The following is a 16,894-nucleotide window of genomic DNA, read 5'->3' as shown; positions in this document are numbered from 1 at the left end:
AACAAAATAAACGCAATCAAAGGCGCCGACCACGCGCGTTGGAAATAAATAGTACGCGTTGCGACGAGAAATCTCACCTGCATCTTTCACTCACGCAAACGCGCACACATGCTATTTCCGTATATTGAATACGTTGACAACGGAAAGGACAAGTTTAAATCATCTTTGCATTAACACAACTTGAAAGCAACAGTCTCACACTGAATATATGTTTATCAATTATCAAACTAAACATTCAATGAAGCGGACTACGACGTTTAAGAGGAAAAGACAAGGCTAAGACGAAAAATGAATTGAATATCCATCTTTTGAAAAATCAGCTAAACAGTTTACCACCACGATTATGGTTAATTGGCGAATTATCAACAAAGACGACCGGACGTCTCTGGTCATGAGCTGGCTGGTTTGAATTTATCCACTTTTACAGTGATGACTATTGCGTTCGAGTTGAGTTACTAGTAATTACAAGCCTGATTTACATTTTTTTGGTGGTGTTTTTCGTCAATATAAATGCGTTGGGAAATAGCATAAGTATATTGCGTGAGTGAAAGAGGCTGGGGAGACTTTGTCACAACGCGTTCTATTTATTTGCAACGCGCGTGGTCGGCCCCTCTGATTGCGTTTATTTTGTATTTTTATTTTCAAAATGTATCACTGGCTGCGTTTTTTTATACGTCTCGCAACTGAACGTCCAAGCTGACCTTGTTTTGGCTGTAATGCCGGGGAGGGGGAAATTTCATTTCTTTTCGGAAAACAGCTCCATCCAGCCACCTTTCATCGCATGTGATGTCATGACAGACTACTCACTGAACTCTTGAAGTACACGAAACGTGATTGTCGACAAGTTAAAATAGTCTATTTTGTGTGTAGCCGTCTTACCACCTACTTTATCAAAAAAAAGTTAGTTGAATAAATGTTAGCAGCCTTGCCTTCTACTTTGTTAAAAAAGTTGAGTTGAATAAATGTTAGCTGCATTGCCTTGTACTTTGTTAAAAAAGTTGAGTTGAATAAATGTATTGTAATTTGGACAAAAGAAAGGTTAATAAATATTTTAATGTTTAAATCAGTTGTAATTTTTCGCTCCAGTTGTGCTCTGCACAAAGGGGAGCTTGTGTCAGCAATGTGCACAAAATGAGCGCTCGGTCTGTCTGTGTGGGAAACTTGTTCAAATGATATCTCAAGAAGCGATCATCATATTCAGATGAAACAAGTCTGATAATATGGAACATGCAAATTCTGATAAGATTTTGGTCAAACTATGCATAACTAATTTGTATCAATTACCAGACCAAAGTTCTACTTAATTCCAAAGGACTCCGGTGCCCCTGGGCCCCATGTTTGAAAAGTATCTTCTAATATAGCATGCATTCCATGCATTAAACTTGAAATAAACTTGTATGTAATAGTGTATAGCTAATAATGTGATATGGTTGTGTGGTTTTCTGTAGAGTCCCTTGCATCTAGCTGCTGCCTCAACCCATGGTGCCTTGTGTCTTGACCTGCTTGCCAATGACGGTGCTAATTGCAATTTACAGTGTAAAGAAGGTAAAACGCCACTACATATGACCGCTGTGCATGGTAGATTCACCAGATCTCAAACTCTCCTTCAACACGGTATGTACTTTATTTTATTGAACACCGACAGTAGTACCGGGTAATGGCAATTGGCTTGGACTCAGCAGTGTCTGTCTCAAGTGCAAATTTGTATCAATGTTCTTTTTCTGATACTTAGTTGTCAGTGACACATGTCAATTATCCCAATGAAATGTCTTGATTCACATCCTCGGCAGCTCTGCTCAATTTGAAACTCAAGTGTAATATTGTATTAATAAACACTTTATTCAGAACTTTTCTCAGCACTTGTTTTTCACTGGAATTTAAGACTGAAACTAGGACACAAATAAAATACAGCACTATCTAGTCTTGACAAATCCATGTAAAATAACCGCACATTATTAGAATAATAACAAAGGCTTGAAGGTTTAACAGTTTAAACTGCTGTTTTTATGCAAATTTATTCATTCATGTCTTGGGACACACTGTCTATTGTCTAAACTTTGAAACCAGAGAGTTGGGTTTTATTTGGGCGGTTTGGTTTAATCAAGGTTCAAACCTCTTGTTTGAATATGAGCGATTCTCTAAAACTTTCACATTCTGAAGACATGCTGGAGGAAAGTATACAGAAAGATGACTGGCTTCCATTACCCATTTCCAGCTGAAACCAAGATATGTTGACTGATTGGATTTCAACTTATAAGACGAGTCGTATAAAGTAATTTCACTTTATTCTTTGCAATCTGATCAAAGATGGCTAATTGGTGACCATTTTTATGTTCAGAAATGTGGACAGCTGTATTTCACCATTTGTTGTCTACATTGATTGTAATTTGACAAATAAAATTACTGACATTAATTTTTGAAATCCAAAGAATTTAATGGTAGTTCTGCCACCAATAAATAAATAACTATTAGGTGTTACAGTGTATAGTATGGGTCATTGACTACAGGTACATAGCACACTTGTTCAGTTGGCTGGTCTTTCCTGACTGTCTCTTCACTCTGGCATGTCTGTAGTGTTTTGTTCTTATTCTGCATTTCACATCATCTTTATATTGTTTCGCTATCACTCCAGAATTCAAGTCTTTTGTTCATAAGGGTGAGTAAAATATCACTCAAAAGTAAACATTGCATGTTTTTTGTGAACATTTATTGTGTACATTAAACTTGATTGTAAATGTATTAATTTATCACATTGTCAACATATCAGTTTGTGAACATAATGGATTGTGAACATAATAGATTGTAAACACATTGTGAACATATCAGTTTGTGAACAAAATGGATTGTGAACATAATAGATTGTAAACACATTGTGAACATATCAGTTTGTGAACATAATGGATTGTGAACATAATAGATTGTAAACACATTGTGAACATATCAGTTTGTGAACATAATGTACTGTAAACATAGTGTGAACATAGTAAACATTGAATTATGTACATAACTGATTATGAACATAACGGTTTTGTAAACATAATGTATTGCAAACATAACATATCGTGAACATCATAAACATCAGATTATGAACATGCCTGATTATGAACATAAGTTTGTAAACGTAATGGATTGTAAAAATGCTGTGAACACAACAGTTTGTGAACATTGGAAACTTTATATTGAAAATATATCCTATGCAGATTATAAAATTTAATTGCTAACATAGAGTATAAATGTAATAGATTATGAACATAACAGTGTAACATAATAAAATGTAGTATTAGACAAAACTCACTATACTGAAGAATGTATTAAAACACAGTCATGTCGTCATGATACATGAGTGAGATTACATTAAAATAAAATTCCAGTATTTTTGGAGATACATTTCCAATAATGATATTACCCTTATGTTTACATTTCCTTGTTCTACACACAAGTATATCTCTAATCTACTGATCTGTTGCACTCAACTCATTTCACTCCCCGATCTACTGATCTATTGTACTCAACTCATTTCACTCCTTAATCTACTGATCTATAGTTGCGTTCACGCACAGCTCCTTAGCACGGGCTAAGAGGTCAAATTCCTTAGCCCGTGCTAAGAAAACGTGCGTGAAGGAATGCCAAGTACGGGTTAAATCTGATCCAAATTTAAGACACTGTCTAGACCTTAGCACGGGCTAACGAAGTATGCGCGAACGCTTAGCCCAGGGCTAAGCGCCCTCTGCGGCGACCTTTGGGTGTGAAAATTGTCCCATGTTCGTATAATGACACTATTTCACCAGTCATTACTCCGCGCTCACTTCCACACTAATCGGGTCACTGTAGTAGAGCGTACAGCAGCTCCAATTGTGGACAACATAAATTTGGTTCGATGTCTGCGACATGCATTAATAAAACTCTGTATTCTGTTACGCCCGTTGTATACTGTTTATGTGCATCCAAATAAGTTGGGTCCGTCTTCTCTGCGTTCCTGTGCACGTGGCTTCAAAATTAGAACGAGACATGCCAGCAGCAGAAATAGAACCTCGCGCGTGTCATCCATTTTTCGTTCGTAAATAGCGGCTTACCAAAGGTCACCGACTAATGGCACCCCTTAGCCCGTGCTAACGACTGGCCCTCCCTGTGCATGGACGCAATTGGGTCTAGCCAAAATGCAAATATGCTAGATAAGCCTAAATCAGCTTAAATCTTAGCCCGTACTTCGTGTAACGTGAACACAACTTATTGTACTCAACTCATTTCACTCCCTAATCTACTGATCTATTGTACTCAACTCATTTCACTCCCTAATCTACTGATCTATTGCACTCAACTCATTTCACTCCCTAACCTACTGATCTATTGCACTCAACTCATTTCACTCCCTAACCTACTGATCTATTGCACTCAACTCATTATTTTCCTCATTTACTAAATGTTTGCATCCTCAGTGTGTCCAGTTTATTCTCTAGTACAGCTTTCATTATTTGCTTTCTATTTCATCTCACTACTGTTTCATACATTCATTTTATGTAAACCAATCTTCTTATGTTGCATGTATGATATAGTAAATGTACGTTTGTAACAATAAATAACAACTAGTATTCCTGTATTTATGTTTTATAAACACATTTCATGCCAGTTTAAGTTGTACTGTGCTTTCAGGTGTAACATGTGACATGGTTTCATCCAATCACTGTACATTAGTTTACCCTGCTTTTACTGTATTTATGCCATAATTGTCATGTATAAACACCAAGGAGCTCATTAAATCTGGGAATTGAATTAAAAGTCCCTTGTGTGAAACAGCGAGCACATGGTGCTCTCTGTGGCCACACGCATATATATATATATATATTGAGTTCACCACAAAGGGTGTTCTCATATAATAAAATAAAACCAAGCTTTGTTCATTTATTACACAACTTCACATTAATGAAAGTTGTTCTCACTGTTTGTGTATTTTGTTTTTTAGGAGCCCATGTTGATCTGACTGATAAGAGTGGAAATACACCATTGCATATCGCATCAAGACATGGTCATGAGTTATTGATTGGTACTTTGTTGAATAGTGGAGCTGATCATAAACGGTATGCAAACATAACAATATAAATTATTTGTCAGTGAAAATACATTTAAAAAAAGTGATCTTGAGTTTGACAGAGAGCGGATCACATTACTATGGTGAACACCAAATCATGTATGGTCAAAAGATGTAAAAATAATGATTTTGTGAAACTAAGCAATTTATATATTGAATCTAACAATGAAAACAGTTCAATATTAATGGGAAGTTGATAATCTGACATTTTCAGTGGTAGTTCTTTTTTGGTCTTGGCATCTTATTCTAAGATTGACACTATGATTTTATCATCTACTTGAACAAACTATGTTTCATGAAGGCCAAGATATTTAGACATGTTTGTCTCATAGATGAGTCAAAGTTTGAAATAATTACTTATAAAAATTGTCAATATCAAATGCATTTCAACTTGGCACACTACCAGATCCTCATAGCATGCACATCTTTTTGGTTCACAGTGCAATTCAAGGTTTACTCATTCATCAAATCAATGGCATTTTATCCCACTTGATTTTAAAACTGAATATATGTAAAAAAAAAAATTAAAAGTGTCAAATAATTATTTTCAATCTACTGTATGTCTGTATAGGAGAGGTGTGAATGGTATGTCTCCCCTTCATCTCGCTAGTCTCAGTGGTTATGTAGATTGCTGTAAGAAACTACTGGAATGTGGTAAGATTATCATAGAGCTTTAACTTTATTTACATATTAGTAATGTTAATTTCTATGATTTATTTATTATATAATAATTGGCCAAACTATTAGGACACTAATGTAAAGTTATCACTAGAATATTGCAAAGTATTCGGTAAGGTGATCATATTGACTAATGTGTATGGTAGATGCAATTGAGGTTGAACAAAGGAAAGTGTTTGAATTCAATACTGTAAATTACTTTATTTTTCGCTATTTTTGCTGAAGGAATAATTCAGTGAAAATAAAATCCAGCGAATATATTTTTTTCTTATATTTTACACTCAACTCGTAAAAAATCTGTGAAAATAAATTCCATACAAAACACCCAAAAAGCCTTTGCAGCGAAAATAAATTCCAGCAAAAACAAAGCATTTTACAGTATAACAAGTAAACAGTTGTAGTTAGATGTAGTTTGCCCCAAATATGAGAACTTAAAATGATGGAATGAGTAAAAAAATAACATAAGCCACATTTCTATAGTTTTTGGTGCTAGATGCATGATAATAATTAATAATATGCGTCATTACAGGTTACGAGATTGATTCTGCTGATGACAGCGGTAGAACTTGTCTGCATACAGCTGCTTGTGGAGGGTAAGTGAGGTTATCAACGTAAGTTTCATGTCTCTGATAGTGGTCACTTGGGACAGGAAAATCATGTGTGAAAAACCTACTACTGCATGAATTAGAGGAGGGTGCATTATTATCATCAATCATTGTGTTATCTGTAACATCAGTGCTAGTGTGTTTAAAGAGTAAAATAAATTTAACCATCTTGATAAGATATTTTGTATTTCTGTAGGAACGTTGAATGTCTTGACTTATTAATGAGTCGTGGTGCTGATTTCACAGTAATGGATAGCTTTGGTAGAACACCGATACATTATGCGGCTGGTAACGTGCATTATCAGTGTGTATTATCGTTAGTAGCGGTAGGTGCCAATGTTAACCAAGCTGATAGAAGAATGTGTACACCGTTACATTATGCATCTGCGTCAGATGCAGATGCTAAGTAAGTCTATTGTTACGATTTAATTCCTGTCTGTTGTTCCGATCATTATTCAAATATGGTCTTGCGTGTTCCTACTGAATTTTGAATGAGAGAGACTTGACAGAGACTGCATGGTTTTACTCAGCTTTGTCAAATTCTAGAATGACACATTTTCTTAAAGATCTGAAAAACCGAAATTTAAACAATTAAAAAATATATCAGCACCGTTTATCAAAGTGTTTACTACTGGCAATAGAAATCAAATTAATCATAAGTTTGTAGAGAAAAACAATCATTTATAAATACAGTATACAACCTTTTTGACTCCTGTGTGCGAAGCACAAAAGGGAGTCTTTGCAGTTACCCTGTCTGTCTGTCTGTCTGTCTGTCTGTCTGTCTGTCTGTCTGTCTGTCTGTCTGTCTGTCTGTCTGTCTGTCTGTCTGTCTGTCTGTCTGTCTGTATGTATGTATGTATGTATGTATGTATGTATGTCACTTTTTTTGTTCCACCGTTATCTCAAGAACCACTAATCAAATTTTGGTGAAACTTGGTACATAGATGCTCTGGGATAATGCGCAGAGTTGATGAGGTTTTGGTAAAAATCTATGAATATTAATCACCTAATTTGCATGATAATTAGCTGATTTTTAGCTGTTCTATGACTCTTCCACTGATTTTTTAAGAACCACTCATTGGATTTCAATGAAACTTGGCACATGGATGCTCTGAACTAATGCGCAGATTTGATTAGTTTTGGGTAAAATCTGTTAATATTATTAATTACCTAATTTACATGATGATTAATCAATTTTCGGCTTTTCCACTGATATCTCAAGTACTAATCATAACATTTCAATAAAACTTGGTACATAGGTGTCATATGACACTGCACAGACCTGATAGTTTTTAGGGTAATATCAGTACATATTAATTACCTAATTTGCATAATTAATTAATTTTCCGCTTTTGATATTTCGAGTAGTAATGATCATGTTTCATTGAAACTTGGTACATAGTTACTTGAGGACTGTGCAGAGACCTAATTAGTTTTTGGGTAAATATTTGTGCATATTAATCATCTTATTAGCATAATTAGTTAATTTTCAGCTTTTCACCTTATATCTCAAGTACTAATCATAACATTTCAATAAAACTTGGTACATAGGTGTCATATGACACTGCACAGACCTGATAGTTTTTAGGGTAATATCAGTACATATTAATTACCTAATTTGCATAATTAATTAATTTTCCGCTTTTGATATTTCGAGTAGTAATGATCATGTTTCATTGAAACTTGGTACCTAGTTACTTGAGGACTGTGCAGAGACCTAATTAGTTTTTGGGTAAATATTTGTGCATATTAATCATCTTATTAGCATAATTAGTTAATTTTCAGCTTTTCACCTGATATCTCAAGTACTAATCATCACATTTCAATGAGACTTGCGACATAGCTATTCTAGGACTATGCAGAGACCTGATTAATTTTGGGATAAATAATTGTGCCTATTAATTACCTAATTTGCATAATTAGTTAATTTTTGCTGTTCTATGGCTGTTGCACTGATGTCTAAAAACCACTCATTGGATTTCAATGAAACTTTTGAAGAGTACCCATCACATTTCAATGAACCTAAGACTGTGCACCATATTAGTTTTTAGTAAATATTTATGCTTCTTAATCACCTAATTAACATAATTAATTAATACTGATATCTCAAGTATTGATCATCACATTTGAATAAAACTTGGTCCATAAATGCTCTAGGACAATAGACAGCCTGATTAATTTTGGGTTAAAATCTGTTCATATTAATTCTCTAATTAGCATAATAACTAATATTTTTTTGGTTCTAATCACATTTCAATGAAACTTGGTACATTGTGCAGACCTTATTAGTTTTACACTTAAATCTGTTCATATTAGTTATCTTATTTGCATAAATAGTTTTCAGCTATTCCATCAATATCTCAAGTATAAGTAATTTTGAATTAATTTTTAATGTGTCTCCAAAACTCTCAGCACATGGGAGTTCTTTCTAAGCTTTCTTTGATTTAGTTTCCCTGTTGACTTTATTGAGCGGAGCTAATCATATCACTGATTGTTATCACTGATCTCAGCTGAGAGGCTGCTTGTTGTGGATTTTTTAAGACCAACACTGAATTTAAGACTAGGTAGAGCTCACATAAATACTCCAAACATAAAACAGTAACTGATGCTTATCTCTTTGAATATGTAATTTGGATATTCATTACATTTGTTTTTTCTCTTTTATAGGGTTGTAGAACATTTGCTACGAAATGATGCCAACCCATGTTTACGTGACCATAGTGGATTCAATGCAGTTCACTATGCAGCGGCTAACGGACATAAATTAGCATTGGAAATGGTAATAATCGCATTAAATTTCCATCGCAACTATAAAACAAAATGTGATGTACTGTAAAATCTGTATTAGAGGCTGCAACTTGTATTAAAATGGTACAAGGTACGACTTCTAGTAGAGTTTTTACACATTTGAAAATTTAGAAAAAAAATCGGTGCAACTCTATTAGGGATGCAAATTCTAATGCAGATTTTACGGTAGCATATTTATTCAAATTATTAATCTGCAGATTTGACTAGCAAGTTATAAAATGACTGCATGATGTTATTCTCTTGGCAGCTATTAGATGTAGCAGGTACCGATTTACTAAGTAGAAGTGGAGCAGCTCCATTAACCACGCCTCTTCATTTAGCTGTAAGTTTGATTTTTTGTTTTGTGCTGTTTTCAAACTCTTCATAGCTTTGCATGACTTAGGCTTTCCTGCTAATGGTTACCAATTTGCCTAATAATACTCAGCAAAAACTAGTAGTGAAATTACCATGTTTTTATCAACCGGAACTTTTAATCTTTCTTCTCTGTTATGTTGCACTTTTTTCAGTGGTAAATACAGAGTGAAACAGATTTTTTTTTGTTTAAACAATTACTCATTATTTTTTTAATTGAGTTGTACGCTCAGACCAAAATATGAGTACAGACAATAAAAAAACGCAATATTGGTGGAATGACTATTGCTAATTTGCATGGAAATAAAAATAATTTTTAGCTCATTTACACAAAAAATTTTTTTTGATTTTCCGAAAAGAAAACAGGTAAAAAGCATTACTCAAAACAATTTTGACCTAAGTAATATTAAAGCACCACTGCATTTCTGTCATACAATTCATTTTCGTGTAAACAATGAATTTAACAGTCATTGTATGCACTGCATGGAACCTGTATTAAACTGGGCAATGGTCATGTTCATGTTCATATTTTGTCGCTATTGGCCCTTAATATAATAAATCTATTTCCTGGGCACTCTGGGTACAAATGTACCTTTAATATTCTGTTTTTTTCACAGTCCTACAACGGCCATGTGGATGCCTTGTTGGTGTTGATGCGTAATATAATGAATCTAGATATACAGGATGGCAATGGAAGGACACCATTAGATTTAGCCTCTTTCAAAGGCCATGCGGAATGTGTTGAAGCATTAATTATGCAAGGTGCTACTATATTGGTACATGATAGAGTGTCTAAAAGAACACCAATACATGCTGCAGGTGAGTGTAACACTACAATTATATAGCACAGTAAGACAAGGTACTAGTTGTATATGAGAGAACAAATTGTTCCAACATTATATATGATAAATTTTCAGCTTACAATGGTCATACTGAATGTATGAGAATCCTTATACAGAACGCTGATAGTCAAAGCATAGTAGACTGCCTTGATGACCAGGCTAGGACACCACTCATGATAGCAGTAGCAAATGGGCATATAGACTGCACATTGTTATTATTAGCACAGTCAGCTAATGTGAATAACCGTGATATATATGCAAGGACTGCTCTACATAGGGGGGTAAGTTATTCATTTTATTCTAAGTAAGTACTAATTGAAACAGTATTGATTCCCTCCTATCAATGCCAAAGGTCTTCAATGTCAAAACTATGGACATAATCACAATGTTGTTGAACTGAGATGCGTGTGTGCATGCATGTGTCAAACAACAGTTACTGTTACAACCAAGAACAGATAAAGTGTGTCCAATAAATTCACACTGGAGACCTCTGCAATACTCAATGTTCAAGTACTGTCTTTAGGTTATGTTATTTACCGCAGTGTCATCTCGGTTACATGCTTCGTAGAAATTATATTGACTCACATGTGTGACAATCGTGCTGTAACTTAGTCGACCATTGCAATATTCTGTACTCGGTTTTACCTTTGCTTGTCATATAATGTTGTGTTTGTATTTTTCTTTCAGGCTGCCAATGGGCATGAAGAATGCGTAGATGCACTCTTACAGAATAATTCAGATCCATCTATTCGTGATGTCAGAGGTCGTACACCATCACACATGGCTGCTGCTTGTGGTCATGTTGGAATGTTAGGTGCTCTTATACAAGCCGGTTGTGATAATATCGTTGATAATCAAAACTATACACCTTTACATTGGGCTTGTTATAATGGTGAGTAAAATATCTAAATAATTTATCTACAGGTAAATTTACCATTCCGATATAAACAAGTATATGTGCTCAAGCGTTAAAATGCTTATTTGTCACAAATAGATGCCAAAAATGGTGACATTATCAATAGTATTTTGATTCATGGTCTTCTTTCAATAAAAAAAAATGTTTTGAGTAGAGATTTGGTATAAGGTCAAAGGGTCTTATTGCATACATATAATTATACCCGCTACAAACAGGCCATGCTGAAATTTTAGCCTGGGACTCTTTCAAAAATTAAAAAGGATAAAAATATGAATCAATGTGAACGTGAGCAATCATGATCAGAGATTAACCGAAAACACTCCAGTCGATTTCAATCAGCTAATATGTTGATGAAAAAGTCAAGATGTTCACCAAAATAAATAATTTGCTCATAGAAATGAGATGAAACTTATTTGAAGCTGATGATGTGAACCTGAAGTGTAACTGACGCAAAGCGGTGTGGAGTGAAGCAATACCACATTGTAGCAAAGCTGAATTTTTTTACGCGAAGCTGAAGCAATGATGTATCAAAAACAACCAAAGCCAATGTGACATCTGTACTGTAACTATTAAAATATGTTTGAGCAACAGTGTTTGAATCCCCTCGACGTCATTTTCACATTAGCACATAGTTTTAGAGGATGTGATTTACTGTAAAGATGTATAGTAAGAATACATATACTGTATTTGTTCTATTAATAGTGTGTATTAAAGAGGTGTGTCTATGATCAAAATATATCATATTATCAAATAATCCAGTGTACAATACATTCCTTTTTATTTGAGACATTCTTCTAATAAAGCTAATATGGTACATCAAATAGTACATATTCAATCTTGAATGATTTACATTATATTCCCCGTCACATACTGTCAATTGTTGTGTTATAGAACTCTTCAATTTGATGTTTGTTTTTAGGTCATGAAAGTTGTGTTGAACTTCTTTTAGAACAAGACCGCGCACTGTACTTTGATGGAAATACATTCTCACCACTGCACTGTGCTGTGTAAGTTAATTTTTCTTTTGTTGCTGAATTTTTTCTGATTTTCCTGTTAACAATTATATTTTTCACCCATGGAACATGATTTTAAATTTGGGCTCACTGGAACAGGACTAATTTTGTAGGGATCCTTTGAGTCAATCATCAGCATGTATTGGCTTAGAGAGTATACTGGTGTTTTTATAGTCTTTTAAGAAGCCCAACCCACATGTATCAACTTGAATTTAAATTTAATACATGTAGTTCAGGATGTATTGAATATTTTTTATTTGTTTTTGCTTTTTGTCACTAGCTTAAATGACAATGAAAATTGTGCTGAATTATTATTAGAAGCTCTTGGTGATAAAATAGTAAATGGTCAGGACGAAAAGGGAAGGTATGTTTTATATAAGCGTGGATAGATTGATTTTCTGTTGCTCTGTGTCATGGGACAATATATAATGTTAATAGTTGGGATAAAGTATATGTTTGTGTGTCTAGAAACCAGACGTGGTGTTGTATCAAATGTTGTTCTGTAATCCTTCCTAATAGATAAAAGAACATATGTACAATTGTAAGAATTAAGCAACTTGTAATTAGAAGAAAGATTTTCAAGTGCTGAAATTATTTTGTATTTCTCAAACACCTATACATGCTGTTCCATTCAATGACTGTGTATGTTCATTTCTAGAACACCTTTACATGCTGTCCTTTTCAATGACCATGTATGTTGATTTCTAGAACACCTTTACATGCTGTCCCATTCAATGACCATGTATGTTGATTTCTAGAACACCTTTACATGCTGTTTCATTCAATGACCATGTATGTTGATTTCTAGAACACCTTTAAATGCTGTTTCATTCAATTACTGTGTGTTGATTTCTAGAACACCTTTAAATGCTGTTTCATTCAATGACCATGTATGTTGATTTCTAGAACACCTTTAAATGCTGTTTCATTCAATGACCATGTATGTTCATTTCTAGAACACCTTTACATGCTGTTTCATTCAATTACTGTGTGTTGATTTCTAGAACACCTTTAAATGCTGTCCCATTCAATGACCATGTATGTTCATTTCTAGAACACCTTTACATGCTGTTTCATTCAATTACTGTGTGTTGATTTCTAGAACACCTTTAAATGCTGTCCCATTCAATGACCATGTATGTTCATTTCTAGAACACCTTTACATGCTGTTTCATTCAATTACTGTGTGTTGATTTCTAGAACACCTTTACATGCTGTCCCATTCAAAGTCTGTATGTTCATTTCTAGAACACCTATACATGCTGTCCCATTCAATGACTATGTATGTTGATTTCTAGAACATCTTTACATGCTGTCCCATTCAATTACTGTGTGTTAATTTCTAGAACACCTTTACATGCTGTCCCATTCAATGACCATGTATGTTCATTTCTAGAACACCTATACATGCTGTCCCATTCAAAGTCTGTATGTTCATTTCTAGAACACCTATACATGCTGTCCCATTCAATGACTATGTATGTTGATTTCTAGAACATCTTTACATGCTGTCCCATTCAATTACTGTGTGTTGATTTCTAGAACACCTTTAAATGCTGTCCCATTCAATTACTGTGTGTTGATTTCTAGAACACCTTTACATGCTGTCCCATTCAAAGACTATGTTCATTTCTAGAACACCTATACATACTGTCCCATTCAATTACTGTGTGTTGATTTCTAGAACATCTTTACATGCTGTCCCATTCAATGACTGTGTGTTGATTTCTAGAACACCTTTAAATGCTGTTTCATTCAATGACCATGTATGTTCATTTCTAGAACACCTTTAAATGCTGTTTCATTCAATGACTGTGTGTTGATTTCTAGAACACCTTTACATGCTGTCTCATTCAATGACCATGTATGTTGATTTCTAGAACACCTTTAAATGCTGTTTCATTCAATGACTGTGTGTTGATTTCTAGAACACCTATACATGCTGTCCCATTCAATGACCATGTATGTTGATTTCTAGAACACCTTTAAATGCTGTTTCATTCAATGACCGTGTATGTTGATTTCTAGAACACCTTTAAATGCTGTTTCATTCAATTACTGTGTGTTGATTTCTAGAACACCTTTACATGCTGTTTCATTCAATTACTGTGTGTTGATTTCTAAAACACCTATACATGCTGTCCCATTCAATGACCATGTATGTTGATTTCTAGAACACCTTTACATGCTGTTTCATTCAATGACCATGTATGTTGATTTCTAGAACACCTTTAAATGCTGTTTCATTCAATTACTGTGTGTTGATTTCTAGAACACCTTTACATGCTGTTTCATTCAATTACTGTGTGTTGATTTCTCGAACACCTTTACATGCTGTCTCATTCAATGAACATGTATGTTCATTTCTAGAACATCTTTACATGCTGTCCCTTTCAATGAACGTGTATGTTGATTTCTAGAACACCTTTACATGCTGTTTCATTCAATGACTTTGTTTGTTGATTTCTAGAACACCTATACATGCTGTCCCATTCACTGACTATGTATGTTCATTTCTTGAACACCTTTACATGCTGTCTCACTCTGTATGTGCATTTCTGGAACATCTATACATGCTGTCCAATTCACTAACTTGTTTGTTGATTTTCAGAACACCCATAAATGCTGTCTCATTCACTGACTATATATGTTGATTTCTAGAACACCTTTTCATTCAATGACTGTATGTTTATTTTTTAGAACATGCTGTAGCATTCAATGACCAAGTGTGTTTATATCTACAACAATTTTACACGCTGTCTCATTCAGTGACCATGTATGTTGATTTCCAGAACATTTTTACATGCTTTCTCAGTCAATGACCATGTACTATGTCGATTTCTAGAACCACCTATACATGCTGTCTCATTCACTGACTATGTGTGTATGTTTGTTTGTTTGTTTCTAGAACACCTTTACATGCTGTCTAATTCTCTGACCATGTATGCATTTCTCGAACACCTTTACATGCTTTCTTATTCTCTGACCATGTGTGTTCATTTCTAGAACACCTTTACATGATGTCTCATTCATTGAACATGTATGTTCATTTCTAGAACACCTTCACATGCTGTCTCACTCAACGATTATAATATTATATATGTTGATTTCTAGGACACGTATACATGTTTTCTCATTCAATGATCATTTATGTTCATTTCTAGATGTAAAGCGGCTTTAAATGCTGTCTCATTCAATGACCATGTATGTTCATTTCTAGAACACCTTTACATGCTTTCTCAGTCAGTGACCATGTATGTTCATTTCTAGAACACCTTTACATGATGTCTCATTCACTTATTATAATATTATATATGTTCATTTCTGGAACACCTTTACATGATTTCTCATTCAATGACCGAGTATGTTCATTTCTAGAACACCTTTACATGCTGTTTCATTCAATGACTGTGTGTTGATTTCTAGAACACCTTTACATGCTGTCTCATTCAATGACCATGTATGTTCATTTCTAGAACACCTTTACATGCTTTCTCAGTCAGTGACCATGTATGTTCATTTCTAGAACACCTTTACATGATGTCTCATTCACTTATTATAATATTATATATGTTCATTTCTGGAACACCTTTACATGATTTCTCAGTCAGTGACCATGAATGTTCACTTCTAGAACACCTTTACATGCTCTCATTCACTTATTATAATATTATATATGTTCATTTCTAGAACACCTTTACATGCTGTCTCATTCACTTATTATAATATTATATATGTTTATTTTCAGAACACCTTTACATGCTGTCTCATTCACTTATTATAATATTATATATGTTTATTTCCAGAACACCTTTACATGCTGTCTCATTCAATGACCAAGTGGAGTGTCTACAATTATTACTAAGTGCTGGTGCTCAAGTAAATGTAACCGATGGTAACGATAAAACACCACTAATGTTGGCATCAGAAAATGGATCTGCTGGAGCTGTTGGTAAGTTGCAATGAAAACCGTAATTCCCCTGTATTCACCTCAAGTTTAGTAACTGTTGTGACATCATTAAATATTAATTCAATGTAATAATATAGTGATATTCATGAGAAAATACTGTGAGATTACACCATGGCCATTTGTGTATAAACGTTAGCAACATTAAAAGTTGGCTCTCTAGTTTATGCATACCCAAATTTGTTCACAGTACTTCAAACTAAACAATTATCTACAAAACAGATTATTTTAGTGCTTACATTACAGTACTATGTCCGAGATTTTATGTTGCATTCCTAGAACACCTTTCACTGACTCCTGAATAATTCCCACTTTGTATGATCTGTACCTTCAGTGGTGGCTGGCTTCAGTGCCAGGCTACCTTCAGTGGTGGTTAGCTTCAGTGCCAGGCTACCTTCAGTGGTGGCTGGCTTCAGTGCCAGGCTACCTTCAGTGGTGGCTGGCTTCAGTGCCAGGCTACCTTCAGTGGTGGCTGGCTTCAGTGCAGTCTACCTTCAGTGGTGGCTGGCTTCAGTGCAGGCTACCTTCAGTGGTGGTTAGCTTCAGTGCCAGGCTACCTTCAGTGGTGGCTGGCTTCAGTGCAGGCTACCTTCAGTGGTGGCTGGCTTCAGTGCAGGCTACCTTCAGT

The 16,894-nt window shown here is 34.6% G+C and overlaps 1 protein-coding gene across 3 annotated transcripts in view; it reads left to right on the top strand.

Moving 5' to 3' along the window:
* Nucleotides 1–16,894, top strand: part of LOC100370913 (uncharacterized) — a 51,874-nt gene that overhangs the window by 28,512 nt on the left and 6,468 nt on the right. For 2 of the 3 annotated variants that reach the window (XR_014929933.1, XM_006818790.3), the window contains exons 9-21: nt 1,449–1,614; nt 4,961–5,075; nt 5,658–5,740; nt 6,294–6,357; nt 6,566–6,775; nt 9,037–9,148; nt 9,425–9,499; nt 10,146–10,347; nt 10,446–10,651; nt 11,058–11,262; nt 12,206–12,293; nt 12,580–12,663; nt 16,106–16,251. Coding sequence is in view for 1 of the 3 variants with exons in the window: in XM_006818790.3 (XP_006818853.2) it covers nt 1,449–1,614; nt 4,961–5,075; nt 5,658–5,740; nt 6,294–6,357; nt 6,566–6,775; nt 9,037–9,148; nt 9,425–9,499; nt 10,146–10,347; nt 10,446–10,651; nt 11,058–11,262; nt 12,206–12,293; nt 12,580–12,663; nt 16,106–16,251 (1,756 nt within the window). In the remaining 2 variants the exon portion in view is untranslated. Of the gene's footprint in view, nt 1–1,448; nt 1,615–4,960; nt 5,076–5,657; nt 5,741–6,293; nt 6,358–6,565; nt 6,776–9,036; nt 9,149–9,424; nt 9,500–10,145; nt 10,348–10,445; nt 10,652–11,057; nt 11,263–12,205; nt 12,294–12,579; nt 12,664–14,999; nt 15,076–16,105; nt 16,252–16,894 lie in introns of those variants that run through there. The other variant, XR_014929934.1, reaches the window with a different exon arrangement.

This window comes from Saccoglossus kowalevskii, chromosome 7 (genome assembly GCF_978046115.1).
Source record: "Saccoglossus kowalevskii chromosome 7, keSacKowa6.1, whole genome shotgun sequence".
Classification (NCBI taxonomy): domain Eukaryota; kingdom Metazoa; phylum Hemichordata; class Enteropneusta; family Harrimaniidae; genus Saccoglossus; species Saccoglossus kowalevskii.
Note: the sequence above shows the minus strand (reverse complement) of the source record. Positions and strands in the feature narration are given on the sequence as shown.